General features: G+C 50.9%; 8 protein-coding genes across 8 annotated transcripts; 4 read left to right on the top strand and 4 right to left on the bottom strand.

The window, feature by feature from the left end:
• TGAM01_v210234 (hypothetical protein) lies at positions 1–354 on the bottom strand (the record flags this gene model as incomplete). The annotated part of the gene is made up of 2 exons (XM_024550751.1): positions 1–138; positions 320–354. Coding segments are annotated over 2 exons (173 nt in total), but the record flags the coding sequence as incomplete, so codon positions are not given.
• A 770-nt stretch (positions 355–1124) lies between these two features.
• On the top strand, positions 1125–2991 carry TGAM01_v210233 (hypothetical protein; the record flags this gene model as incomplete). Its single annotated transcript, XM_018808144.2, has 2 exons — positions 1125–1794; positions 1889–2991. 2 exons carry the CDS (start codon positions 1125–1127, stop codon positions 2989–2991), a joined length of 1773 nt encoding a protein of 590 aa, XP_018658679.2.
• Positions 2992–4479: 1488 nt separating this feature from the next.
• On the bottom strand, positions 4480–7555 carry TGAM01_v210232 (hypothetical protein; the record flags this gene model as incomplete). The annotated part of the gene is made up of 4 exons (XM_018808143.1): positions 4480–4703; positions 4763–6945; positions 7030–7405; positions 7486–7555. The coding sequence occupies 4 exons, from the start codon at positions 7553–7555 to the stop codon at positions 4480–4482; spliced, it is 2853 nt and encodes a 950-aa protein (XP_018658678.1).
• Positions 7556–8881: 1326 nt separating this feature from the next.
• Positions 8882–9472, bottom strand: TGAM01_v210231 (hypothetical protein; the record flags this gene model as incomplete). The annotated part of the gene is made up of 1 exon (XM_018808142.1): positions 8882–9472. The coding sequence occupies one exon, from the start codon at positions 9470–9472 to the stop codon at positions 8882–8884; it is 591 nt and encodes a 196-aa protein (XP_018658677.1).
• Positions 9473–11500: 2028 nt separating this feature from the next.
• Positions 11501–13056, bottom strand: TGAM01_v210230 (hypothetical protein; the record flags this gene model as incomplete). Its single annotated transcript, XM_018808141.1, has 4 exons — positions 11501–11596; positions 11667–12511; positions 12573–12747; positions 12802–13056. 4 exons carry the CDS (start codon positions 13054–13056, stop codon positions 11501–11503), a joined length of 1371 nt encoding a protein of 456 aa, XP_018658676.1.
• A 260-nt stretch (positions 13057–13316) lies between these two features.
• On the top strand, positions 13317–17055 carry TGAM01_v210229 (DNA-directed RNA polymerase III subunit RPC3; the record flags this gene model as incomplete). The annotated part of the gene is made up of 6 exons (XM_024550750.1): positions 13317–14117; positions 14181–14284; positions 14782–14875; positions 14967–15029; positions 15145–15861; positions 15922–17055. 6 exons carry the CDS (start codon positions 13317–13319, stop codon positions 17053–17055), a joined length of 2913 nt encoding a protein of 970 aa, XP_024404514.1.
• Positions 17056–17933: 878 nt separating this feature from the next.
• Positions 17934–19490, top strand: TGAM01_v210228 (mitochondrial GTP/GDP carrier protein 1; the record flags this gene model as incomplete). The annotated part of the gene is made up of 7 exons (XM_018808138.1): positions 17934–18003; positions 18094–18131; positions 18211–18252; positions 18342–18589; positions 18659–18836; positions 18957–19211; positions 19404–19490. 7 exons carry the CDS (start codon positions 17934–17936, stop codon positions 19488–19490), a joined length of 918 nt encoding a protein of 305 aa, XP_018658673.1.
• Positions 19491–20415: 925 nt separating this feature from the next.
• On the top strand, positions 20416–26045 carry TGAM01_v210227 (hypothetical protein; the record flags this gene model as incomplete). The annotated part of the gene is made up of 2 exons (XM_018808137.2): positions 20416–20504; positions 20570–26045. The coding sequence occupies 2 exons, from the start codon at positions 20416–20418 to the stop codon at positions 26043–26045; spliced, it is 5565 nt and encodes a 1854-aa protein (XP_018658672.2).
• Between the last annotated feature and the right edge of the window lie 313 nt (positions 26046–26358).

The raw sequence follows: 26358 nt of genomic DNA, 5'->3' as shown, positions 1-26358 counted from the left end.
GTAGCAGCAGTAGCAGCAGTAGCAGCAGTAGCAGCAGTAGCAGCAGTAGCAGCAGTAGCAGCAGTAGCAGCAGTAGCAGCAGTAGCAGCAGTAGCAGCAGTAGCAGCAGTAGCAGCAGTAGCAGCAGCACTTGATAGCCTACATGCATGTATAGAAGTCAACACGTATAGATGCTAGCTAGAGTGCTGGATAACAGAATTGGGGTGCTGGGAGCACGGCGTTACTTCTTGCAGAACCTCTGTCCAAAAACACCCCTGGGGCACGTAGTTACTAGTAGGTAGCCAGCAAAAGTCACACCAACGCTCGACATTCGTTGTACATGCGCCTAAAGTCCCGCTCATCTGCATTCATCATCTTCCCCCCTATGTTCATGCGTCTCTACATATGAGTGACCCAGCATATCCAATAGCTCGTGTGGGAAATAGCGAGGACCACACACAAGGGAGAAGAAAACAAGACGAAAATCACCAAAGAGTGAATTCACAAGTAGCCGTGCCTCCCTTGTGCATATAGCCGCGCAAACCCGCGGCTAACAGCCAATCACACCCTTCCAGTCACGAAACAGATTTCAGAGCAAGGCTATCGGGAAAATAGCAGATCAATTGCGTCTTTTATGTTTTATCCCATCCAAGTTGAAAATTTCTTGTTTCTTTTTTGCGCTCTTAATTAAACGTTACTGTCCGTACCAAAAGCTGCTGCGGTAAAGCATACATGTTACTTTTTTATATGGGCCCAAGGCGCAAGGCATCATTTGTTTATTTGAAAAGCATTGTAAGTCTATTATTTCGGTAAATATGTCTACGAAAGAATTGGGTTGATCGGTGCGCCAATCCACGTGAGCCCGCGGATTGCTTAATGTTTCATGTCAGGATTTGACGCTCTCCTCCCCGAAAACACGACATCTTAACCCTAGGTATATACATGTATTGTTCGTCCTAATTAGCAGGTAGATACCCAAATTGATAGTCACTACAATTTAGGACCAATAAGAGTTGAATCCTACGAATCTTTCCACACTATCTATAAACTATAGGCGTGTAATACACCAGTTAGCCTCGTCTCTGCCCAATGTATGCAATCCCCCGCACCACATTGTATCATCTATCTAGCATACTATGTCCCTCATGTCACACGCGATTAAGACCAAAGGCAGAATTGTAACAGCAACTACCAGTATGGCAAAGGCTGATAATAGCTCCACAGCTCGCTCATATGACTCTATTCCAGCTGTTGAAATAAGCTCTGAGCCAAACAATTCGACTGCCTCTGCATATAGGCGATATGCGGTGTACTCTCCCAACGAGTGGCTTTTGGAATCAATCAGCTCGACTGTGGCTCTTGGACTCGTAGTTGCACTTGTAACTATTTTCTGGTGTATGGACAACAGGCCTCTTTCTACCTGGAATAGTCGCATTTCTTTAAACACAAGTATTTCAATCTTGACAACTGCATACGCCATGGCGTTGATGCACGGGGTTAGCACGTTTATTGGGCAGTCCAAATGGCTTCACTTCAAGAACAGGCTTCGGAGGCTTGCTGATCTTGAAACATTTGACTTGGCTAGTCGCGGTGTTTGGGGGTCTACGCTGCTGCTTACCACCGTCAAGTGGAATTTGGCCACCATCGGCGCGATGATTACGATCTTGCGACTTTCTTTCTCGCCATTTTCACAACAGGTGGTTCTGCTTGAGCAGCGCGATGTCGCTTCCCCGGCTGCGAATATCGCTACCTTTGGATATGCGCACACTTATAGTCGGGAGGCAGTATGGAACAGCCTAAACGAGTCCGTCGCCGGTAAGCATCACCGTCACAACTGCCCCGTACCCAGATAGGTAGGTAGGTATATATCAAACACAATGTAGCTGACAGACCTCTTACTACTACCTAGCGAGCTTTCCTAAGGATGCTGGTATGCAAATCGCCGTCTTCCAGGGCCTCTATGGCATCAACACTACAGAGCCTTTCAACTGCCCCGGTGTATGTCGCTGGCCCGGATCATATACCTCCCTTGGCTTCAAGGCCGAGTGCAGAAACGTTACCCAGCAGGCGTTGCACAATGTCACCTGCGACCTCCCAGCCGACGAACTGGCCGACTACAGTCACCAATGCAATATGACGACTCCAGGCGGAGTCATGGTCGGCGCTCGCATGTCGCCAACGTCTGATTCAACGGCCTACTACATGAACACATCTTCGCTGCTGGACTGGCAGGATCCTGCTTTCAAGTTCCTAGATACCTTTCCCGAAATCATGCGATTTGCAATTTATAGATCGACCCCGGACAGCAATTTTACAGTGCAGAATATCAACATTACGGAATGCTCTCTCTATCTCACGGCCTACGAATACACAGAGGCTAAAGCTAATGGCAGTGAATTCTCTTTTGCGAGCAAGAAAGAGGTCGATTTCGGCGTCAAGAACCCCTGGCATGCGGTAGGAGTAGACGCCGGTATCGGGTGGACGCGCCTCCTCACCAACGAGTCAGTGGTGGCCGGTATCCATATTCCTACACTTGAAATAGATTCTCCAAACCTCAAAACGCTGGAAACTTTCCTGACGTCCGCTTCGATAGTTAGCGAGTTTGTCGAGGGGGACTATCAGAATACAAACCTCGGCGTTGCCGCTGCTCTAATTGGCGACGTGGATCTCAACGCTCGATTTGACGGCATGGCTACGGCCATGACAAACTACATACGGTACGGTCCGAACAGCCAATTGGCATACGGAGAAGTAATCCAAAGCGAGCCTTTTGTTTCCATCCGCTGGGGATACTTTGCCGTCCCACTTGCCATTGAGGCACTCGCAATCGTATTTGCCATCCTGAGCATTGTTAGCAATCGCCGCAATCGCAATGTACCTTTGTGGAAGTCCTCGGCGCTTGCTGTACTGGCTTGTCAGCATAATGAGCAGCTTGAGCTATTGCAAACTACAGACAAGGGCATTAATGAGATTCAGGACGAGGCGGAGAGATTCAAGGTACAGTTGCAATAATATTGGCGCCAAATGATACGACTATATTATTTGCTGGATACCTAGAACTCTTTTACATAAAATCAAGTGGCCGCCGTGTTATCATGATATTTCAAGTTGACCCCTGTTTCCTGTAACCCCTTTTGTTGTAGCTAATTGACGCCATATTCCTTGCCAAAAGCTGATCAAGACTGGCAAGGCATATTTCCATACTCAGTCACGAAAGGCACTTACGGAGCAATGGATCGATCATTTGTTACAAAAAAAAAAAAAAAAATAGAAGGAAGCAATATGGGTTCGTTATTTTAGTTGATAGCCATGCGCAAGAGTTACTCGAATGGCACGTATATTTCGTATGTAGATACCAGCTGTTACTTCATACTAATATGTAGGTAGGCTAAATACAGGTTGGTAGCTCACTGCTCCCATCTTGCTGGCAATTTCATACAACGTTCAATTTAATCGCTCAGCTCATGCCTGTAGCATATAATACCAATATCTAACTCTACCTTACATAATATTCACTGGGTAAAGCTAGTCGCAGTATTCTCTTGCCATGAAGTGTATATCCACCCGCTTGAGCCTCTCTCCATTTACGCTCTCTACACACTCGACGGGTCCATTGCCCACCACGTCTGTGAGACGTAAAGAGTAGACAAATCGAATAGCTGCCCACGCCTCATCGCCCTCTTTCGATCGCCTTAAAGGAGCATCATCTGTGTTTCAAATCATCATCGTTGGAAGTCGTTATCAAACCCGCCACTCTTGCGGCTGTTTTCTCCCTCTCCTTCTGCGACGCTGCTGCTGCTGCTGCTGCTGCTGCCCTTCCTTGCCACCTTTCCTCCTCATCTCATCCTGCTAAGCTATATGACACCCGTGCAAGCATCACAGCTTCATCTGGCCTCTCTAGGCCGGACTGTAGACTATATTGCTGCACCACGTGTCTAAGCCCAAAGCTCATCTATTGCCTTCATAGATGCTATGTCATCCTATTCTTTGCTGTTGAAAACGCAATGGTTGTCTCATCAAATGCTCAAACTAGAGCTCTTGAGATTCGGCCTTTGCTGTCAGCTTCTCCGCAGATCTCATGCTGACGCCACCTGAGCTTTCATCAAAGCCCCGTGGACTCGATTTGCTACCTGGTACATTGGCGCAGATCCAATTGGAGGTCACTTCCCAACGGCCGTCTCATAACCCTGATTGGACATGAAGACCATCATCCCAAATGTAGACGTAAACTGTAAACGCTCATGACAATGCCAATCACAGCTGTTCGATATGTTTCTTCAACTTCTTCCCTTTCTTTTTTTTTTCTGTTTGTTCAAGAAATATTTTATGTTGTGTTCCTTTGCAAGATAAAATACCGCAAAGTAATCCAGAGCTGTGATGGAAAGCCAGAAAATGTCGTGGTGAGCGAATAACAGCCAAAACCCTCGAATGGAGAGGCAGCGCTCAGGATGACTATTCTCTTCCCATTTTTGCAGATCTAATGATGCGTCTTCTGATAATCTATTTTGCCTCAGAGGATCCCTCAGATTCCTGGTTCTGGGGGGAAGTTGAAGCCGTGCGATTGGCCTGCGGGCCGGGATGCGGGTGACTCTGCGGTACATGATGCTTGCTGCCGTTGTTGTAATTGCCACCGCCGTTACTGGGCGGCTGTGGGCTATAATGATGCGGCGCATTTGTCGCATAATGCTGAGGTCCAGGTCCGTTGTAAGGTCGCGTATTAGACACTACTGGATGTTAGCCCAAAATATTCATCTCTAGTCAAGTATAAAAGGGCATCACTGACTTGGTACGCCGGTTTGCGCTGGGCCGTATGCTGCTGGCTGGCTGTATTGAATACTAGGGCTCATTCCGTACATGTTATGCCCCTGCTGAGATCCCTGATGCACCATCATGGGCGCCGCCGGTCGTCCCGGGCTGGGATAACCATTTGCTGCTGGCACTGGCTGTGGTGGTCCTGAGGGTGGCATGAACTGCGGATGGTGCGCACTTGGGTACATCATGTGGGGGCCGGCCATCATGCCCTGAGGCCCTGGGATAAACTGTGGCTGCATCATCATCGGTGTGCCCATCTGACCCTGCTGCGGTGCGTAGTGAGGGTTGTTAGAGAAGCTCCTGAATTGACCCAGCTGAGGGTTACCGCCACCAAGGAAGACCGGCTGTCCATATGGAACCTGTGCGCCTGGGTTGACTTGCGGGTACGCCACGGGCAGCTGTCCCATACGGGGCGAAGCAAACGACTGAGCAGAGTTGGAGTGCATCATCCGATGGTCGTCATTGCCATACGGTTGGTGAGGCACGGGCCCATGTTGCGGTGTGTGCATCTGCATCGGAGGCATGTGCGGGGATTGCCGTGGCATGATATGCTGTGCACCATGCTGGAGATGGAACGGAAGCTGATGCTGATGAGGAGGCATTTGAGGCACAACGTGAGCCGGGTTTGGAGTAGGCATACCAGAAAACGGCTGTCGCTCAAATAGCTGCTTGTATGTAAGGTGCATAGTTGAGTCCCTCCTTTCATCATCTTGTATTTGGCGCCAGGTAGGAATAGTGTCGTAGGCAGGGCGCAGGCCACCATTTTCGTCCCAGTTTCGGGCCTGTGGTCCCTGGGGCGCAGCAAAGGTCTTGATGTGAGATAAGATGAAGCACTTATTGACATCGATAGGCTTGGTCTTTCTTCGAATGAGCTGCTCCTGAGGATGTCCCGCTGCAATAGCGGGATCGTGGACATGGTTGATAGCGACGCGGGGGCTGGATGTCGCGCTTGGGTGTCCGTTGGGGTTGAAAGACGCAGCGAATGGGCTTGGCCTAAATTCGTTGCTGTTGGGATTGAGCTTCGCCCCGAGATGGCCGCTATGACGCCGCGGGAAGTCCATGTTGTTAGAAGGACCAGTAGGCGGAACACGGTTGTCCGAAGAATGCTGATGTGGCATGGGAGGCTGCGAGAACTTTTGTTGCTCCACGTTGCGGATGCGTTGCGCCAGCGTGCCACCGTTTGCATGCGGCTGCGAAACATGCTGAGGACCAACACGACCGTTCCTATATCCTTGCTGGTGATACTGTTGTTGGTTAAACTGCTGCCGAGGACCTGTATGGCGGCCAGGTCCGCCGTTAGGGGGGGTGGCTTGGGGCACGGGTGCTCCGCGAGGAGGCCTGGTCTCAGCCGCGACAGGTGCCGTAGATGTTGACGTCTGCTCGGCAGGCTTGGGTAGAGGCGTCTCCTTGGATGGAGTGACATCCTTTTTGAGTACAGCGTCAGTCTTGGCCTTGGCCATCTCCTCGGCGTTCTTTATAGCTTTGGCCTGAATCTCCTTCTGCTTGACGGGATCCTTGGCGATGATGGACACCAAATCCTTGGGAACCGGCGTTGACAGCTTGAAAGAGTTTGCAAATTTCTTCAGCTCTGTCAACTTGACTTCCTTATCCGCCTTTGCCTTGCTGCTTCTAGCTTTTTCGGCATTGAGACGTTGCTGCGAAGCAAACGATTTGAACGAGTTCAAGACATCACGCTCAACAGTCGATGTTGCGCTAGGAACATTCTGAGGTAGCTGAGTTACGGGGCGAGCATTTGCAGAAGGGACCGCCCTGGCGGAAGCCGCCGACTTTTCTGCCGGCTTCTCATCCGGGGTTTTGGTGTCTTTGGCCGGAGCAGAGGCAGGTGTTGGAACCGGAGTAGGGGTTTTGCTCTCCACGGGCTTCGAGTTAGATGGTTGGGTATCCACTGGCTTTTGGGCCTCGGGCTTTGCTGAGGCCCCATTCTTGACAACATCAGAGGCCTTTCGCTGCTCAGAGGCCTGAGAAGGCTGCTTCTTCGGGGCAGTCTTGATCTGCGAAGATATGATGGCCGGGTCAAAAGGAGCACCTGCAACTGTAGCTTGGGCAGTCGGAGCGCGTTTGGCCGGGGGCATGTACTTGCCCCCTTGTCCAGATGGGAGAGCGGGGAATTCCTGGCGACGAACACCGCTGTATCTGTGTGATGAGTTAGCACAAAAGGTCGCTTCACACACAAATATTCCAAAGTAAAATAGGCAAACGCTGCAAGTCACAACTCACTTGTCCTCCTCATTGTCGTCAGCACGGCCTTTGCCGCCAGAATAGTCCATGACACGTTCTTCAGCCACGTGCGCTGTGAGAGCTGCGCTGCGCTCAATCTCCCTAGCCTTCTTATCCGCAGCTGCCATTCTCTCCTTGTACTTCGGATGGCTGCGGTCGATTACAGTGGTGTACATGTTTTCGTCATAGTCGGATTTGAGGCCAAAGCGCTTCTCGTTTTCGGCGAATTGGTCCCAGGCGCCGGAAGAAGAGGACTTTTCCAAACCACCATCGATAAACGTCTCGTCAGAATCAGGGACCCATGCCTGCAGAGTTCTCTGAGGTCCGGAGTGGCCGTTCGAAATTGCAGTGTCGGTTTTGAACCCAGCTCGATTGCCTAGGACTACTGTTTAGCAATCTCAAGAGGAAAAGGTTGTGTGGAGGGAGAGCGCGCTAAAGGCAAGGCCGATTGCTTACCGTTTGCTTTTCCATCAGCCTTGGCCGAATTGCCCTGTTGAGGGTCTTTTCTTTGAGATGCCGGCGGCATGTTGCTGAACTTTCCTCGTCGTGTGCGTAGCTTCCCAGAACTTTATTATCAAACCGCCACAAATGTCAACTGCCTGTCGTACGAGGAAAGGTCGATGTGAGCGAGCTCGCGCGCTTGTCGGCCTTCGTAGGGAAGTTGCGCGAGTAACTTGTGGCTGCTTCAATTAGAAGCTTAAAATCTGGAACAACCATTTGTCAGTACAGAATGCGTATGGTTGACTGCAAGACGAATCGTGGATCTTGGCGCAAGAGACTGGCCAGATGGGAATGCAGGGGTAGCAGATAGAAGCAGCACAGCCAATGGGGTCAATGCAAGAAAGCAGAAAGGTCATCCCACCAGCCAAATCAGCCACATTTAGCTGTTGGGCTCTCAGAACGAAGCGGTATCCAGGGGAAAGCGTTTGAAGGTAGGATCGGGATAGACGAACCTCGTGGTGACGATGACGAGAGCTTGTGTCACTCAAGCAAACCGCCGAATCAAGAGAGAGTCGGCGTTCTTATAGCTGGGTTGAAAGAGAAGAGGAAAGAGAGAAAGAGAGGGGACTTTGGGAGGTTGCGAGTGGCCAGCGCTCGCTCCTAAAACTGAACAAAAGAAGCATTAGCGAATCGTCTTTGGCGGCGCTCGCAGAGCAGAGACAGCGATTGTAGAAGGTCAAGAGGCCGAGGCGCAAAGAGGGCTCCTGGGCCTGCAGTGGCAGATAGACCAAGAGGGGGGTGAATAGAAGACACCGTGGGAGGGGACGCGAAGAAGGAGTTGAAGAGAAACAAAAGACGAGATGGTACGGACTAGATACCGCAAATGAAGAAGTGGTGTGGTGTGCGAGAGAGTCACCGTAGGGGAAAAAAAAGGGTCGAAAGGCGGCGCTGCTCGGGTGTGGGGAAAAGCGCAAGAGAAAAAGAGAGGCCAAGGATGCTTACCTGGGGGGGATCTTGAGAGTGGGAGAAAGAAAGAATCGCAGCTGAAAGGATGAACAAGAAGCAAAGGAACAAGAGGATCAGATCTCCGCCTGAACGTCCAGCTCGCCGCTGCTACGATTGCCTCGCAATGGGCACAAGGGACGGGGAGAAGATGGAGTCGGGAAAAAAGAGAGCGAGAGTGAGAGCAAAGTGAAAGGGAGGACGAGGCGATGGTTATTGGATTCAGCGAGTGGAGGCGAGGCTTCGCCTTGCCAAGTACCCCGTGCCTACATGGCGGGCGAGGAGGTACTGCGCCGGACAACGATGGATAGTGGGATGGAGACGTGCCAGACTGCTGCGCTGCACCGCTGCACCGCTGTAGCCAGCGCTGAGAGCCACTGCAACCCCTGCCCGCTTCCTGCCCCGGAGGCTAGCGGGAAGTAGCACCTACGTACCGGCACGTTTGCTCGACTAAGGCTTTAGACTCCGGCGGGCAAGAAGACATGGCTTGAAGCATATACGATACAGTGTAGAACAGCCTCTTCCAACTGTACATGTTTTCACCTCTCTGTGTTGTCTCGTGGAGCCTCGCTCGACTTGGATTTGGTAGGTAGGTAGCGTCGATAGAACCAGGAGCAGAGGGCAGTATCACGCAGTAGGCAGTCTTACGCGGTATATACCAGCACGTGTCTCTTAAGCTGGTGCTATTGAAGCTCTGGTCAAGGGCATTCCTGCTGAAAACCTCCTGAGCCGCCGTGTTTGTTCGTCCAATATCGTGCGGCTCCCGAAAATCCGCACCTTCATGCCCAGATTCTGCGGGTCGCTGCTGCACTCCAGCGAGTTGCGTTGTTGTCACTTGCGCATTGGGCTCTGCAGCACGCCCTGCATACACCGCATTGTACCGGTACGCGGCCGACGGATGGCGGACTGCGCCGCGGTGACCCAGACGCCTAGCCTTTCGGGGCTCGTTAGGGCGATTCTGAGATCTGCGGGAGCGGCGCCGAACCTCTGGCGGCGCCATCGTGTACAGGTACCTGCTTTCTGCTTCAATGGTTGAATGGTTCCATGTCCGTACATGCATTCAACACGCTCGGTAATGCAGTACTGCATACAGTGAACATTGTAATCTCGACTGCGTCAAGCACAGTGCCAGCAGCGCATTGCAGCACAGCTCGGCGTGGCGCGGCCGTAGTTTTCGGCTTTTCTGTGGGTATCTCAGAGGAACCTCACTCTTTTTTACTTTTACTCTTTATCTGAAAACTTACTGAGATGGAGACGCGTGAACATGTACAAGGCGATCCAGAGCAGCACATTACTACTAGTAGTTGCCGTTGATATGTACCTACCTATCGATCCTATCAGTTGTTCTCTAGAGCCTTTGGTGCTAGTCCCAGCTATAGCCACGGCCCGAGGAAACGATCGGGCTGGCGAATTTTCTGGAACTTTAAGAGCGTCATACCGCGAAAATTATGCAGCTAGCCGGCCGTCTCTATTTCGGCACGACAGCTTTCAGAATTGTTTTTTGCGCATCCTCTCTTTCTACTCATATAATTTGACATCATTTGAAACGAGATACAGATACAGCTGTGCAAGTCGGCCCTTACCATTGTGGCTATACGGGAGAGACAGTGCATACGCTATTAGATTACCAAGGTACATGGTCCATTGATGAATGTCACACTGCACTCAGAGCTGCAGAAGTGCAGAAATGCAAACAGCGGTGCTGATAGCGGTGATCACGCGACAGAGGCGGGACAGACAAGTTCCAGCGGTTCCCAATTACGCGTCCTTCGCTGTTTCAAAACAAACCGAGCAAGTATAGACCGCCCAGAGCATACTACTACTACCTGTACTTGTAGGTATCATGGAAGATTCTTTACTTCGTATTCGACCCAGCCTGGGAAAGCCTTCCAGGGCACTGCGCACTAGTAGTCCAGCCTGGCGGATCCGTACCCACCATAGCTCACCAGCCATGGCGCCTCAAAGCGTATTCAATGGGAATCACTCAATCATGTGAACAACAGAGTAATTGCTCACTCACGCCCTTCTTTCTGTTAAAAATCTGTTCTATTGTTAGCTTTTCTTTAGTAGCATCCGCATTGATCTGAAAGCAAAAAGAAATTGCACAGCGCTCCCACCTGCCCGCACTCGAGTATCCTTGCCCTCTTTGATACTCTCGTTGTTAGAGGCTGATAAACGCAGGATTAACAAGGGGGGCCAAAGACAAGGCGATGTATGTGAAAGCCCGACTCTTGTGTCTGCATTCACTTTTAAAGCTATTAGCTCAAAGGGATCAACCTATGAAATACTCCGTCAAAGAAAATTGCACCACCCTCCTCTTTGAAGTTTTCTTTTGCTTGATGAATTGGTCACTAGTCACTTCATCATCTTCTACGCCTTGTATGTCACAATAATTGCAAATACATCCCACTATTTCAGGCTCCTGAGGCGAAAGATAAAAATAGGTATCAGGACTTAGAAAAGTAATTATTGGCAAAAGTTACATTTTAATCAATATCTCCGCTACCAAGCGCAGAAATAAAGCGTACCTACCTAGGTAGGTATGTACTTCCGGGGAGAAAATGTCCATCGTGTTGACCTGGAAGTGGATTCTGAATCAGAGGTAGTGGATCTCTGAAGTTGGATGTTTGTAAACTGATTACTAAGATATCTGGATATCAGAAAGTAAGATGTATCCATTGCATGAATCCATACTTAGCCTTTTACGAATGCGCTTCTACTTGGACATCTCTCGTAGCTTTCTGCTCACTGCTTGTAGTCCCATACTACAAGCCAGTCATACGTCTCACGCAGTTATCATGCTATGCGGTAAATCAGTTCAATTATTTTTATTCTCCTTTTTTTTTCCGGTATCAAGATTTAAGGTGGGCGGCAAATTCGAGGTCAAGATGGACAGATGCGCTTCAATGAGCAAAAAAGGAGATTTAATACAAGCGGCCTTTTTCACGCAATACCATGGCTTTAACCTCCCCACTTCTAGATGACTCTGACTGTTGTACAAGCTTTTTACGCCTTAATAACCCCCTTTCTATACCCGCAGACCCAGCTCCTCAGCATAAGGCAGCACAAACAAGTCGCCAACGGAAGAGACTGTGGCCTTTCCGTCGAGAAGGGTCTTGGCAGTCTATAGAGTAACACATTCATATTAGTATATTAAACATGAGGAGAAATAAGAAATCGAAAGAGCTACTTACGGTCTTCAGCTTATCGGCGGTAACAGCATCGAGAGACTTAGACAGGGCGACAAGGTCCTGGACCTTGCCGTTGTTGACGAGACCAGAGCCGGCCTGCAGAACGCTGGCACCGCGGGTCTGAACCTTCTCCAGAAGGTTGAACTTGGCGTTGGCGATGGCCTTGGCAACGTCCTCCTTGCTCACGGTACCGGCAGCAATACTCTTCAGGGCCTTGACAGTCTCCTCAGCGGCCTTGCGAACAGAGGCAGCAGCACCAGTCAGCTGGACAGTCAGGAGACCAGCATCAGAATAAGCCTGGTTGGCGGAAGCGACAGAGACGCCAGGGGTTCCAGCAGTAGCCTTGGACAGAAGGCTGAAGCCAAGAGCCCACTTGATGGTGGGCTGGGCACCGAGCAGGGTGGCCAGAACCTCAATCTCGGGCTTGGAGCCAGTGCTGTCTGAGCCGGGGAAAGCAATCACGATCGAGTTGCCCGAGGCGTGGCTGGTTCGCTGCTCACCACCAAAGTATTTGGTGGCCTCAGTCTTGAGAGTCTGTCCGCTGCGAGCCGCAGCCGGAACCCCCTTGAAGAACTGGTCGACCCACTTGGACACGGATTGCGCGCCAGCGCCATCGGCGACAACGGCAATGTTGGGCTTGGAGTAGACGACGTCGGCGAAGCTGGAAATGTACTCCTCGTTGACGTACTTGTTGAAGGGAGCAGAAGGAGAGGGATTCAAGGCGGCACCGAGACCAGAGTGGAAGGCCACAGCGTGAGCGTTGTCCAGAGCAAGGCCGGCAACATCGGCGTTGACGGCAGCCTTCTTGTAGGGCACGACTCGTTCAATCTCCTCATGGAATTCGTGAGCTGGTAGCAAGTAAATTTTTTTTAGTCTCTTTCAAGTTTTCGCGATTCGGCCGTCTCTTACTGGTATACTTGGTCTGGGACACAACCTCAGCCAGGAGCTCAGCGAAGTAGGGTAAATCGTCGCGCAAGAAGCTGGCCTCGATGACAAGGGCCTCACGGGTGTGAGAGGCAGTCAATTGGCCTCCGAGAAGCTCGGACTCGCGGGCAATGCGAAGGGCAGATCGTCGCTGAGTGGTCTGGAAGCCATACAAATTAGCTCAAGCTGCGCCAACAGACGGAATCGCCCGTACCTTGAAAGCATACTGCTCCAGACCGTAGGTGAGGCCGGGGAGAGGCTGGTAACGAGTTCCGGCCTTGGCAACAACGGCCAGCGTCGTGGTCGGTCCCTGAGTATCTCTGGAAGCGACCTTGAGTCCGTTGATATCGGCAGTCTCGTACGATCCGGTGGGGGCTGCAGCGGCGGCAGCAAAGCCTCGGCGAGGCACAACGCCTGACCGGCGGGCGGCCTGCTGCGCACTTCTCGAGAGAGCCGATCTCGAAATCATTGTCGAGGGTGTTGGCGTAGTCAATTGGCAGTCCTTGAGGCGTCGTGATGGAGCAGTGGTTCGCCGAAAAAGAAGTGCCTCGTCGTGCAGCTATCCGTCTAATTTTCGGCAGCCGGGAGTTTTGGCTCGATCACGTGATGCGCCGCGGATATCCTCGCCGCATCCTCTCCGAAAGCTACCTCTTGACGCCGGTTTGTAATCAGTGTTTGACAACTTTTCCTTTTTTCGTTGTTTTCATCTGGGAAAGAGAAAACGAAACCATGGCACCAATAAACATGCACAGAATAACATCGCGACTCGCTGCGACCGCGGTTTCAAGGCCCTTACAGGGATGCCAAGTCAGAGCAGCGCCTAGATGGTCCTCTCTGCGGCATCTCAGCACCAGCGTACGCCTACCGGCCATTGCCACCGGATCACGGCCTCAAGCAAGAAAAACACAGCGCTTCGTGCCAGGCGTCTCCGGTCCTGGCAACAGCGTACGAACAATCTTCATCCAGACTGAAAACACACCCAACCCGGATGCCCTCAAGTTTTTGCCAAACCACCGCATCGTCCCCGAGACTATGAGCACTCCGTTTATAGAGTACCTAAACCCACGATCTACGATTTCTCCGCCGCACCCTTCGCCCTTGGCTGCTAAGCTTATGAACATCGACGGCATTACTTCTGTCTTCTACGGAGCCGACTTCATCACTGTAACCAAGGCCGGAGACGCCAACTGGGCTCATGTTCGACCCGAGATCTTTGCCCTGATAACCGAGGCTGTCACTTCTGGCGAGACAATAGTCAACGTCGTGGAGCGCAAGGGCGATGAGCATGGCGAGGCAGCTGTGGAAGAAGACAGCCTGGCTTACAACGAAAACGACAGTGAAGTAGTGGGCATGATCAAAGAGCTGCTGGAAACTAGGATTCGACCGGCTATTCAAGAGGATGGTGGCGATATCGAATTTCGCGGCTTCGAGGATGGTCAAGTGATGCTGAAGCTGCGCGGAGCTTGTCGTACATGCGATTCAAGTACGGTAACACTCAAGAATGGTATAGAGGGCATGCTAATGCACTACGTGAGTCTCGTCAACCGCAATTCCTGGTATGCCGTTACCGGCCACTAACTGTTTGTCGCATAGATTGAGGAAGTACAGGGTGTGACGCAAATCCTCGACGAGGAGGAAGAGGTTTCTCTGCAGGAGTTTGCCAAGTTTGAAGAGAAGTTGAAGCAGCAGCAGCAGAAGTCAGCCGTGGCAGCATAAAGACTGATTATGGTTCTGGATGGTCTGTACGTTAGGAGAGCATAGCATGTATACCTAGGTAAGAATAAAGGTTAAAAGTTCGGATACCCATCACATATGAATATCAATTATCTACAGTAAGAATTGCAACCCGTAATTTGCTTTATTACAGTATGCCCACCACATGCATATTTATTGGTTGGCCAGCAATGGTGAGCCAGATTACCAGAGAAAAATCCGGTATGACGCAGATCGCCAGACTGGAGTTTTCGAGTACCTGCAGGCATTTGGCTCCAAAACGTCAAAAGCCTAGGCGGTTCTTTGGGCTAAAGGCGCCCCACCTTCCCTTTTAGCTCGCCCATGCTCCAGCAAAAAAATTGGCGAATTCGAATCTCGCCGTTTGTAAACTCAACTTCTCTTCTCTTTACCGTCACTTTTTGCGTTTTCTACCACAGCTGCATCTTCTTCCACCGTCCTTCCTGTCGCTATCCGTGGACAGGGAAACTGGCTCTGTTGCGGCACAAGTCAATGACTCCGAGGTAGCACCTGTGGCAGCTCTAGAGATAGTGAGAGGATCTCTAGGAGCAAGCAATGTTCGTCGTTAGTCACACTCGCCCTCTGCGCTGGAACGAACAGACGGAAAGAAGAGAGGGGGAAAGAAGCTAATTTTGGCGACATTTCCAGACTAAACATGCGGCGGAGCTTTGCACCCTCCTAGTCAACGATCTATACGGCGAGCTTCCTTCGGTATGTCAAAGTAATATCCATTGAAGTGTCTTTGTATGGAGCGCGTTCTTTGAAGAAATGGTAGCTAGAGGCCAGCGAATACGAGAGACTGACCCTTTTTTTGGCGCTTCTGTAGCGAATTCTTGCCGCGCTTTTCGCCAAAGGCCGATCAAACATTACACAGCTCGGGCTATATACGCAGCTTGGCCCTCGACAAGTTCGCAATGGCCTAGGCGTCCTCAACCAGCAGAATCTGCTATACCACCACACAGACACCACTACCAAGCGCACCACCTACGAAGCCAATCCCGGAGCATGCTACAACCTCGTTCGATCTGGCAAGATCTTGGAGATGATCGATAGCCAATACGGCACTGCGGAGCGCGACCTAGTTCAAACCCTGCTGCTGCTGGGCTATGCGAGAATCGCCGAGCTGACTCACGCATACCAATCCCGCGCACCGACGTCCAACGGCCATGCGAATGGTCATGGTGCGAATGGACCCAGCTCCGGCTTGATTGGGTCCGAAGCTGAGCTTCACGATGTCCTGAGTCACTTGATTCGCTGCGAAATTATCGAGACGGTCAGGCCACAGTCCTTTCGCAATCCCAACGATGTTTACCACGAGATTGAGGCGGACGTCACCAAGACAGCTCCGGGCGAGAAGGCATCAAAAACCAAGGTCGACCAGCAAAGGCAGATAATGGAGCAATATCGATCATTCAGAGACCAGCCAACAGCTTTGAAGAGGCAGCTTGATCAGTTTGGGGGCCCGGTAACGAAGAGAAGAAAGCTCGAAGGTGGGTCAGGGGAAGATGACAGAGCGATGGATTATGACATTCCACCTCTTAATGTAAGCATGCTTTCTTTCGTTCTCACCTTTCAGTACATAGAGTCTAACAAAAAAACTAAGCCAAATGTGGTTGTCAGAGTCAACTACGAAAAATGTCTGGTTGAATTACGCAGCCACCGCCTGGCTAGTTTCGCCAAGGACATTCTTGGAGAGGTAACTGGCGAAGTGTATCGCACACTGCTTGGACTTCTCACTTCCGAAGTCTCTAGATGCCGGGCGGATCCTTTCCTCGGAGAAGAGGCGATCACTCACCAAGCTGCTGTAACTACAATGGACGTGTATGAGCACCTAGACGAGGCAGTCAACGTTGCGGCGGGAATTGGCAAAGCCCCGAAAGACAAGATTGACTATCAAAGCGCAGAAAAGATTATGACAGCGCCTGCGGGAAGCGATACGTTCGCTGGCGACTCGGACGATGATGCAGGTGGCGCTTTTGACAGCGACGATGACTCCGATGACCTGAGCCGCAATGGAGCCTTTTCTCGAAAATCTCGATCAATATCCAAGACAAATGGTGGTAAACCAAAGGTGACGTTTGAAGACGCAGCAACATCTACGGACAACCGCCTGGACCAGATGCGCCAGCATCTCTTGCTGTTGTCGGAGAGCAAACATCGCTTCGTGCGCCACTGTGGAACACAGGGTCGGGGGCAATGGACGGTTGATTTCGATCAGGTTATGGGGCGTCTTCGAGACACTGAGCTGGATGCCTCGATCGAACAATCCTTTGGACGGCATGGACTCCGTCTTACTCGTATCCTGCGTGAAAAGGGCAAGCTGGACGAAAAGATGTTGCCATCTGCAGCTCTGATGAAGAAGACGGACGTGCAAGCGAAGATGCTTGCCATGCAGATGGGTGGTTTGGTCGACGTACAGGAAGTTCCCAAGGACAACACACGAGTGGCCAACCGGACCCTGTTCTTCTGGTTCTTTGACAGAGATCGAAGCCAGGCACAGATACTAGATGACCTATATAAAGCCATGGTCCGCTGCTTGCAGACGCTGCAGGTAGAGAGACATAGGGAGCGCAACATTTTATCCTTTGTCGAGAGAAAGGACGTTATGGGAAAGGAAGAAGAGGTGATGACGGCAGAGCATTATAACAAGTACAACAAGCATTTGGAAGAGCAGAACAAGCTTCTTGGACAGATGATGAGATTGGATGAGGTTGTTTCGATATTCCGAGACTATTAGAAGCATTTGGGTGGTCAAAAAAAATTGTAACTATAACTACTATGGTACACTAAAATTGCCGTAAGAAGAGGACTAAGTTGCCTCTCCGGTGTTTTGAATCAAGTGTCTGATATTGAGCTTAGCTACAGGATGAAATGTTTAATGTCTTTTTTTTTTTTTAGAGAAGATTTTCGGTCTTTAACAGCCGCTAAATGTTTTGTTTGTATCAGATGCTAAGAAGTCGTTAGCGAACTCGCCATATAAAGCCGCGGCACTGAATCCGTGATGCTGCGCTTTGAGAGACCTCGGTCTTATAACTAGCCCGAAAGCTCAAAATGATTATCTATCGACAGTCATAAAAAATTGGAAGAACCATATGTACAGCTTGGGAATTTTTAACAGCTTTCCTGATCTCTTTCCCTTAAATTCTCTTTTTTTCTCCAACAACTCAGAAATTCTCTTGACAACGACGTGCAAATTCGGAATTCTCCAGGGTACCTAGTACATACGACTACTACAATAGCACAGTATCCAAAAAAGGCCCCCGACAGGTAGTAGTCAGGGATCATTTACCCCGCCGCCTCAAAGCATTTCAAGCCCCTCCAAGCCCGCTGAAGGCTCTCGCGTGCCCGCCGAAAATCGGTGGTGGTACTGCAGCGAAAAGTTGCTCGGAACGGACAAGGTTCCTTATCAGCAGATGACAAGCACGGAAGCGTCATAAGATATCGACGGAAAAAAAAAGTTTCCCACAGCAACGCCATTGCGTGGACTTTCTTCCTCCAGTCTCTTTTCGCGGTTCTACGGGAAGGTCTTGATTTCTTTTTTCTTCTTTTTATATACTCCTAGTATTATAGATTTTGATTTTTCTGTTTTCTTCCCCCTCGCAAATTATTCACAAAATGTCACCAGCAGCATCGGCAGTTGTGGGACGAGAGAAGGAGTCAAACTTGGCTCGTCTGCTCGGTTCAGGTACGCAATTTTTTTCTGCGTCCTCTCCAGAGGAATAATTTGCTTGAGCCGATGCGAAACTGCGATGGAGTGCTAATTGATGCTATTTAGGTACCGCTGGTATCTCCGAGCTGGCGCTTTTCCACCCTGTACGTCGCCTGGATCAAAAGTCGCAAAAGCCATCGAATGTCCAATTACTGACTTTTTTTTTTTTTGCGCCTTTATTAGGTGGACACTATCGCGAAGCGATTGATGAGCAACCACGGCAGAGTAAGAACGCATTTACCTCAAGCTCCTTCAATTAAACAGTCAATCGACGGGACGAGAAAAGAAAAAAATGAAGCTGAACATAATCACAGGTCGCTAGCGCAAGCCAATTGAACCAAGTCATCTTCAAGGACAAGGCCTCCGCACCCTTCGCACGAAAGTTCGTCTCGCTATTCCCCGGCCTGGGCTACGCCGCCGGCTACAAGGTGCTCCAGAGAATATATAAGTATGGCGGACAGCCCATTGCGCGCGACTACCTGGGCAAGCACTACGGAAAAGACTTTGAGAATGCTTTTGGCAAGAAGACGGGCAAGGCTATCATGCATTCTACTGCTGGCAGGTGAGTTGGTTGACGGAAAGACGATAATTTCTACTCTGGAAAGGCGAAGCCGGGACTAACTTGCGATAGTCTGATTGGTATCGGTGAAATCGTCCTGCTGCCCCTTGATGTCCTCAAGATCAAGCGCCAGACAAACCCTGAGGCTTTCCGTGGCCGTGGTGTCCTGAAGATTGTCGCCGACGAGGGCTTCGGCCTGTACCGCGGCTGGGGATGGACTGCTGCTCGAAACGCACCCGGCTCTTTCGCTGTAAGCACGCCTCTCTTAGCACAATCGCATCGATATCGCATTGTATTGCAATGAAATCAAAGCAAAGCCCGCGTAGATATTGTCAATGATTTACTAACGAATGCATTCTCACCCTATTAGCTCTTCGGAGGTTCTGCTTTCGCCAAGGAGTACCTCTTCTCGCTTGAGGACTACAACAAGGCCAGCTGGTTCCAGAACTTTGTCGCTTCCATCGCTGGTGCTTCCGCCTCTCTCGTCGTCTCTGCTCCCCTCGATGTTATCAAAACCCGAATCCAGAACCGCAACTTCGACAACCCCGAGAGTGGCTTTAGAATCCTGACCAACATGGCCAGGAACGAGGGCTTCTCCAGTTTCTTCAAGGGACTTGTTCCTAAGGTATGATGATTATCTAATGTGGCTGATGTAATGCATTCGCTTGACTTCGCTTCTGCCATCGCTTACCAGGATACCATTGTCTCCTGGTGGCTCTAGTAGGGGTAGAAGCAGCCAGCGATCATTCTCTCCACCCTCTTGTTATGACATGCGCGCACTCTCGAGAACCTGAAACTGACACAAATTGCTTTACAGCTGCTCATGACTGGACCTAAGCTGGTCTTTTCTTTCTGGCTCGCCCAGACTCTGATCCCCGCTTTCGACACCATGTTCAGCAAATAGAGTTCCAATTACGCAAACCAAAAACCAAAGTTATGTACCATGTATAAGCGATAAACGCACTGAAAAAAAAAGACGGAAGTAAAAAGTGGAAGAGAAGAGACTATACAAAATGGGAGAAGGATAGATCTGCAGCGTATTTCTTAGGATATACAGGGCGCAACAGGGCTTGGGATATCCTCGGCCGGAATGGAGGGCATGTATAGAACGACTCTGCTCTGTGTAGAATTATATAATCAAGCGATATAACAATGAACTGAAAGACAAGTATTCAGTGATTGGACGCACATATATGCCTATGTGCACTCCGGAATAAGAAACGTCAAAAGATGTTCTACCAATTCCTACGCGAATATGCCTAACATCTCTCTTGAACCTCTAGCCGCCCCCCCAGACGCGATAAGGCAACAAGTGTGATGTTGACGCGACGCTCATCACCATGTGCCTTGCGCTAAAATGTGATTCGCCATCTTCTCAGGTTAAACTCCAGCCATGGGCGCAAAGCTTGCTTGCAGGGCTATTTTTCGTTAACAATGCCATCGGCAGATCGTTGCCCGGCAACGCTGCGCTAGCGCAACAAACAAGTAACCCCTGTCCCCTGGCCGCCTTCTTGATGAGCCCGTTCGCCCACTCAACGCTGCGTCGAGTCCACTCAAACCACCCGTAGCTCTATCACGATCTTTTTATGAACACACGCTGGATTGCGACCGGAGCTTCTCGTCTTCCAAGACTGGGAGGCCGCGCCAACACAGCAACTGCGCTTATTTGACATTCCCCCCCCCCCAGGCCTTGATTTCCCCTTTCCTTGCAGCAGGCTGCACCGTGATACATATATAATCTCGAACTAATTGTCTTTTATCGCCTCCGCAAGCGGGCGTTACTCGCATTCTCGCCCTCCGCACGCTGCATTCCACGCCAGGGACGAGGCATGCCCTATCCTGACCGGCAGGGCTCCTTCGGCGCTGAGCCTTACCTGAGACACCAGCATTCTGCGTCTTCCGACCACTTCAACCCAATGTGCGTCTCTGCCTACTTTCACCGCATCCAACAATGTTGTTTTGGCGTCAGCTAACCCGTAGCAGGTGGGACAGCGCAGACTCCGAGCGTGCGTCGCTCAATCCCGCGTCCCCAAAGCAGGCCTCGCGGACCAGCACATCGCCGTATCCAGTTTCGAGCGCCATCCAGTCTGCCCATGCTGCGCTTACTGAGCGGGTGAAGGAAAACAGCAGTGGCCTTGTGCCTCCTCCCACCAAGCGCTTCAACGATCCATCGCCTGACCGGACCATCGCCAAAGTCGGCGGGCCGCACCGCAGACTGCAGTCCATGGCAAGCGGCTCTGTGCGCGACATCAGTCTGATGCTGGAGAACAACTCCAGCAATAGCCCCAGTACTTCGCCAACCAAGTCCCATGAGAAGCCAGAGAGAGTTACCAGACCGTCTACGCCGCCGGGCCTCCGAGAGAGCAGCTCTTTTGAAAATCGCCTCTACGACAAGGAGATGAATATGTCGGCGCCATCGCTGTCGAGCAGCCTGACGCCCATTGTGCGCCCTACCGTCCGTCGGCCGGCGCCGCAAAGCATTCTTTCAGAGAACACCCCGCCTCAGTCGTCAACCATGCTGGCCCTGCAAAGCATGCCCAGTGGATCACCAACCAAGGAGGTCGAGAACCCGCTTTCCAACATCACCAATGGATCAACCAGTGGTGCCAAGGGAGCGACTATGGACACTTTGGCTTCGCAGATCCTGAGCCTGACCAGTATCGCGAGTTCCCTGCAAAAGGAGATGGCAGCGCTCAGTCGGCGTAGCAGGGACAATGCTACAGATCTGCTTAGCCTCAAAGAGGCTACAAACACTCGAGACGAAGACATCAGAAAGAGCCTCAGAGATTTGTTAGGCAATATCAACGACCAGACCGCCAAGATCGCCAGAGATTCGTACAATGGCTACTACCTCGATAATAAGGCCCATCCGCAGTCTCCCAACAGTGGGCGGACCTACCAGATGCCTCGAATCCCTTCGCCCAAGAGCTTTGCTGAATCTATTGATCGCGCATCTATGAGCACACCGTCTTTGGTAGGCGGCGACAATTCGGGAGCAAACTCAATTCTTCTTTTAGAAAAGATTCTCCGCGGCTTAGGCACCAGGGATGGCCAAGAGTCACTCCTCCAGCATCTGCTCGAGCTCTCGGACAAGCTTACAGGCATGGCGACTGCTGCCAAAGTAGAGGAGCTTGTGGACTTTGTCCGACTGCAGACGGAGAGCGCCATGGTACCCGTCGCTCAATCCAGTCGAAGATTCAGCTTGGACCATGAAGGCAGCATTGCTCACCATGGCAATAGCAGTGCCATTGCTCCACGCATGCTCAACAACATGGACTCTCGCAGACCAGCTACTTCCCAAGGCATCTTGAATGATGACGTGCTCAATATCATTCGCAATGTCAAAGACAGCGTCGCAGCAAGCGGTGGTCTAACTGCAGAGGTAAAAGCGCTTGTTCGAGAATTGCGCGGAGAAGTTTTGGGCATGGGCCGTGAACTCGGCAAGAGGCTGGAGAATGTCACTGGCAAATCGGGAAGCAGTTTCGAGTCATCGTCCTCGACGAGTAAGGATGAAGTTACGCGGGTTATTGGCGAGGGCCTTGAGCAGATGAATGAGCAGCTCAGTCAAGTTCTCAGAGAGCACCGCCGTCAATCTCAAGCATCCGCTCCTCTGCAGAAACTGACTGTTGATTACCAAGAGATATACGCGGCCTTGAAGACTGCTCTCAAAGACATTGACGCATCCAAAGAGATGCCCGACTTGAACAGAGACGATGTCCTTGAGGCTGTGCGCGAAGCATGGGAGAACTATAAGCCTGAGATTGAAGTGCAGCAAATTGGATTGGAGAGAGACGAAATTCTCGAGTGTCTCAAAGAAGGCCTTGAAAACCAAATGCCTCCTGCAGCCACTAGCGATGAGATTTTGACAGCGGTTGTTGAGGGCTTAAAGCACTACGTGCCTCCTCAGATGGATACTGCAGCCTCCATGTCAAGAGATGAGATCGTCGAAGCCGTCCGAGAATGCTTGGAGGAGTTTGAATTCCCGGTGGCTCCGTCTGCGCTTGGAAATGAGCTAACTCGCGAAGATATGCTTCGTGCTGTCAAAGAGGGCCTCAATGATTTAGATCTAGGAAAGAGCAATGCGCTTGTGCCGACTCGCAACGACGATGAAATCAGCGCCAAGCTTCATGAGTTGATGGACTTTATGAAGATGGAGTTTAGGGCCGTCTCCGACGAAGCCAAAAACAACGTGGCGGCCCATGGTCGAGACACAGAGCATCTTTTGGACGCTACCAAAGACGGCCTTGAGCAGCTCCGTGCATCCATCGAAAGCTATGTTGACCGTGCCACCGGTGTCACTGGCCAGGAAGAATTCTTGGATGACCTTTTGAAGTCTTTGGACTTATTCAAGGAAGAAATGTCAGCGCTTGTGTCAAAGGCCAATGCAACTTCTCGAGAGCAGCTCCAAACCGAATTAGAAGGGCTGCGGGATGTTGTCCATTCATCCATGGTTCCGGCCGCTCCCCTGATGCCGCAGACGCACAACGACGATCTCCTAGACGCCCTGCGGAAGGGACTGAGCAATCTGCGACAAGAAATCCTCCGACCACGGCCAGAGACTAGTGAAATTCTCGATGCTCTTAATGACGGCCTGAATGACATTCGAGCTGGCATCGACAGAATTACAAACAAGCCGGTGGATCTCACTGCCAATGATGAGATCCTCGACGCTCTCAAGGAAGGATTGGATGGCGTGCGATCTGATATCGGCACAATTCGAGACTCGAGCAACGACAAGGCAGTTGCCATTCGCACTGTTAACAACGAGAACAGCAACGAGATGGCGATTATTCCTGCTGATATGGCCAAGCAGAATGATATCAAGAATCTCGAGATTTTGATTACACAACTGCGAGCCAAGATTGAAGAGATGGGGCCTACTACCGCGGCTCCAGCGGCTCCAGCAGCTCCAGCAGCTCCCAGGATTAATATGAGTCATCTAGAAAACATGCTCCACGATGTTCAAAGGAGCGTTAATGAGCTCAAGTCCCGCTCACCCGTCGTAGTCCAAGCCGCTAAGCCGCGCGAAGGGTCGGAGCAGGACAAAGACCATTCGGAGACGCCAAAGGAGGGAGAAGAGTACGTCATGAGGAGTATTCCTTCCATTTTCACCAAAAGCAATGGCAACCCAACCAAGGAAGATGTTGCGGCTATTGAGAATATTCTGCGCAACACCAAGTCTCGCGTGGATCATCTCATTGATGGCGATCAAGCAGTGCGACGAGAGCACATTGATACACTGGAATCGCTCATCTTGGAGTCTCGAGAGGCTATCCGATCAGTTAACCGGCAGCTGGAGGACATCCCCAACTTATTCCACAAGGATGATTTTGCCAAACTGACTACAATCATTACTGATCTCGGCGAGGGCTTGGAGGCCATCAAAGACCATGCTGAGAGAGAGGCCCTAAGCCCCGAAAAAGTCAGAAAGTCGGATGTCCATGCTGTTGAGACGGTTGTACGGGATATCAAGACTCTCGTTGACGGGATTGCAGTGGCTGACTTTGCCACCATCACTACTCGAGAGGACCTCGCTAAACTAGAAGCAACGATGAAGGCGACCAAGGACACTTTCGACAACTATCACGAAACATCGTCCAAGGCGCTGGTCGACCGCAAGTCCGATATCAATACCGTGTATGAGCGCATCCAAGAAGTCAAGTCCTTCATCGAAGAATTCCAGGCCGAGATTCGAAGTAAACTTATGGATGGCTCTGAGAGCGTCGGCAAGGCACTGCAATCTATAAGCGAAAAGGTCGAAAAGAATGAGAGCGTGGGCGGAGACGTCAAAGACATGTTTGAGGTCATGAAGAGCGAATTTGAGATTTCCAAGGAGGCCATTGCGGGATCCAGGATCGAGTCCAATGAGAAACTCGACGAAGTGACTCAGAATATTCGCACCAAGATTGATGACAAGGTCAGCGAGCTCTTGGCCAAGAATGAAGCTCTTCGGGTCATGATGGACGAAAAGTCGCAAGCTGCTGAGGCACGCGAAATCGTCACTGAGTCGGCTTTGTCGGGCACCAAGGCTGTTGCTGATGAACTAAAGCTGCTGATTGATACTCTTGGATCCACCGTCACCGATTCTCTAGAGAAGATGGAAGAGGCTTCCAAGACTGTCTTTGCCAAGGTTGAAGAAGTAGCCTCTCGCTCAGAAGAGACTCACGATGAGGGCAAAGCGGATCACCAACAGACACGCGATCAACTTCGCGAAGCTGTCGGCAAGGTCGAAGGCAGTGTCGGCGAATACCAACCTCAGATCTTGGAGGCGGTCAAGAGCATCCTTGGTCTCGTTGGCGATCACTATGAGCACTCCAAAGGCATCGAGGACAAAGTGGTGGGAGCGATCCCCACAGAGCAGGCTTTCAGGGCCATGATGCCGGAGACGTACGACGACGCGGTTGTTCACCAGAAACTGGATAAGATTGTGCAACACAATGATGACGCGGCACGTGCCTTTGTCCAGCTTCAGACACTCGACAAGATCCACCAGTTGGTTGTGGAGAATGCCGCAGAGCTGTCCGAATTTCTTTCCAAGCAGACTAAGCACGCTGTAGAAGAACGCGACAACCGTGCTAAGCTCTTGGAGGAGACCAATATTGCTCTTGAGAGGGCCAAAACAGAACAAAAGCATGCCGATGCGTCCGTCAAAGAGCTAAAGGAGGAAGAAGAGTGGCTGAAGCGCAGCGTCTTATCTCTACGTAACGAGCAAGAGGGCCTGATGAAGCAAAAGACGCGCCTTACTGGCGATGTCTCTGCCCTCGAGACGGCACTACGCTTACGCAAAGAAGAGCTCCTCGAGATGGAAGTTCGCGCCGAAGGTTTGGAACGACGAATCTTCAACGGCGTCATGGACCACTCTCGAGTGCTCCTGTTTGGCAAGAAAGCCAAGGGTGGTGCCGACTCTATGAACCGCAAGCGAGTTAAGAAGTCAGGCGGCGACGACGGTACATCATCTCCGCGAGGCATTGCAACGGCTCTCTCTTCAGCAAGAAATCCTATGGCGCCAGGCCAAGTAGGAACTGCGCGGCGTATTGCGTCTCTCAGTCAGATGACAAACAGCGTGGCAGCAAACCCCATCACAAGAAGTCATAGCGTGAAGACTCCGACTGTTAGTGTCAACGGCCATCGCAAGCGCAGCTGGGAGCCCACGGTGCAGAAGAGTGGACTGAGCACAGAGGACAAGGAGAACGTCAACGTTGAAGAGACGGTGGAAGAGCTCGACGAGGGGGACTTGGTCAACGTGACTCATGAATCTGCTGCTGTCGATGACGGGGCGGATGATCGCTCAGAGTACGAGGAAGAGATTGATGAAGATGACGATGCGGAGAGGCATGATGGAAGCGACGGCACGCAGATACGACGCGACAGCCAGGGATACGAGGACGATTCTGGAAGTGAATACGAGGAGAGCATTGATGGCGACGATGAGCCTCATGCTGCTGTCGTTGTTCGGTAAACAAGGACGATTGGTATGGTAATGGGAGGAATTCAATGGTTTACGATTTTGTCGAATTGATTCGCCTGGAGGCAATTCCTGTTTTTTGTTTTTGTTTTTTGGTTTCTTTGTTACTTTTTTCTATTACCCCTTTTTGCTTATTCCCTTCTTGCCTATTGGCACTACTGCCCCATTCTCTTGGCTTGATGTTTGCAGAGAAGGATAGTTATGAGGAGACATGATAGCCGCTGTGATACCTGTATGTAGTTTTGAACGATAATTGATAGTCACGTTATATTATAACATACAATTGTTGGACTTGGTTAGTCGCATG

Source organism: Trichoderma gamsii (genome assembly GCF_001481775.2).
Source record: "Trichoderma gamsii strain T6085 chromosome Unknown Scaffold_58.2, whole genome shotgun sequence".
Lineage (NCBI taxonomy): Eukaryota > Fungi > Ascomycota > Sordariomycetes > Hypocreales > Hypocreaceae > Trichoderma > Trichoderma gamsii.
This window is presented reverse-complemented; position numbering and strand designations above follow the sequence as displayed.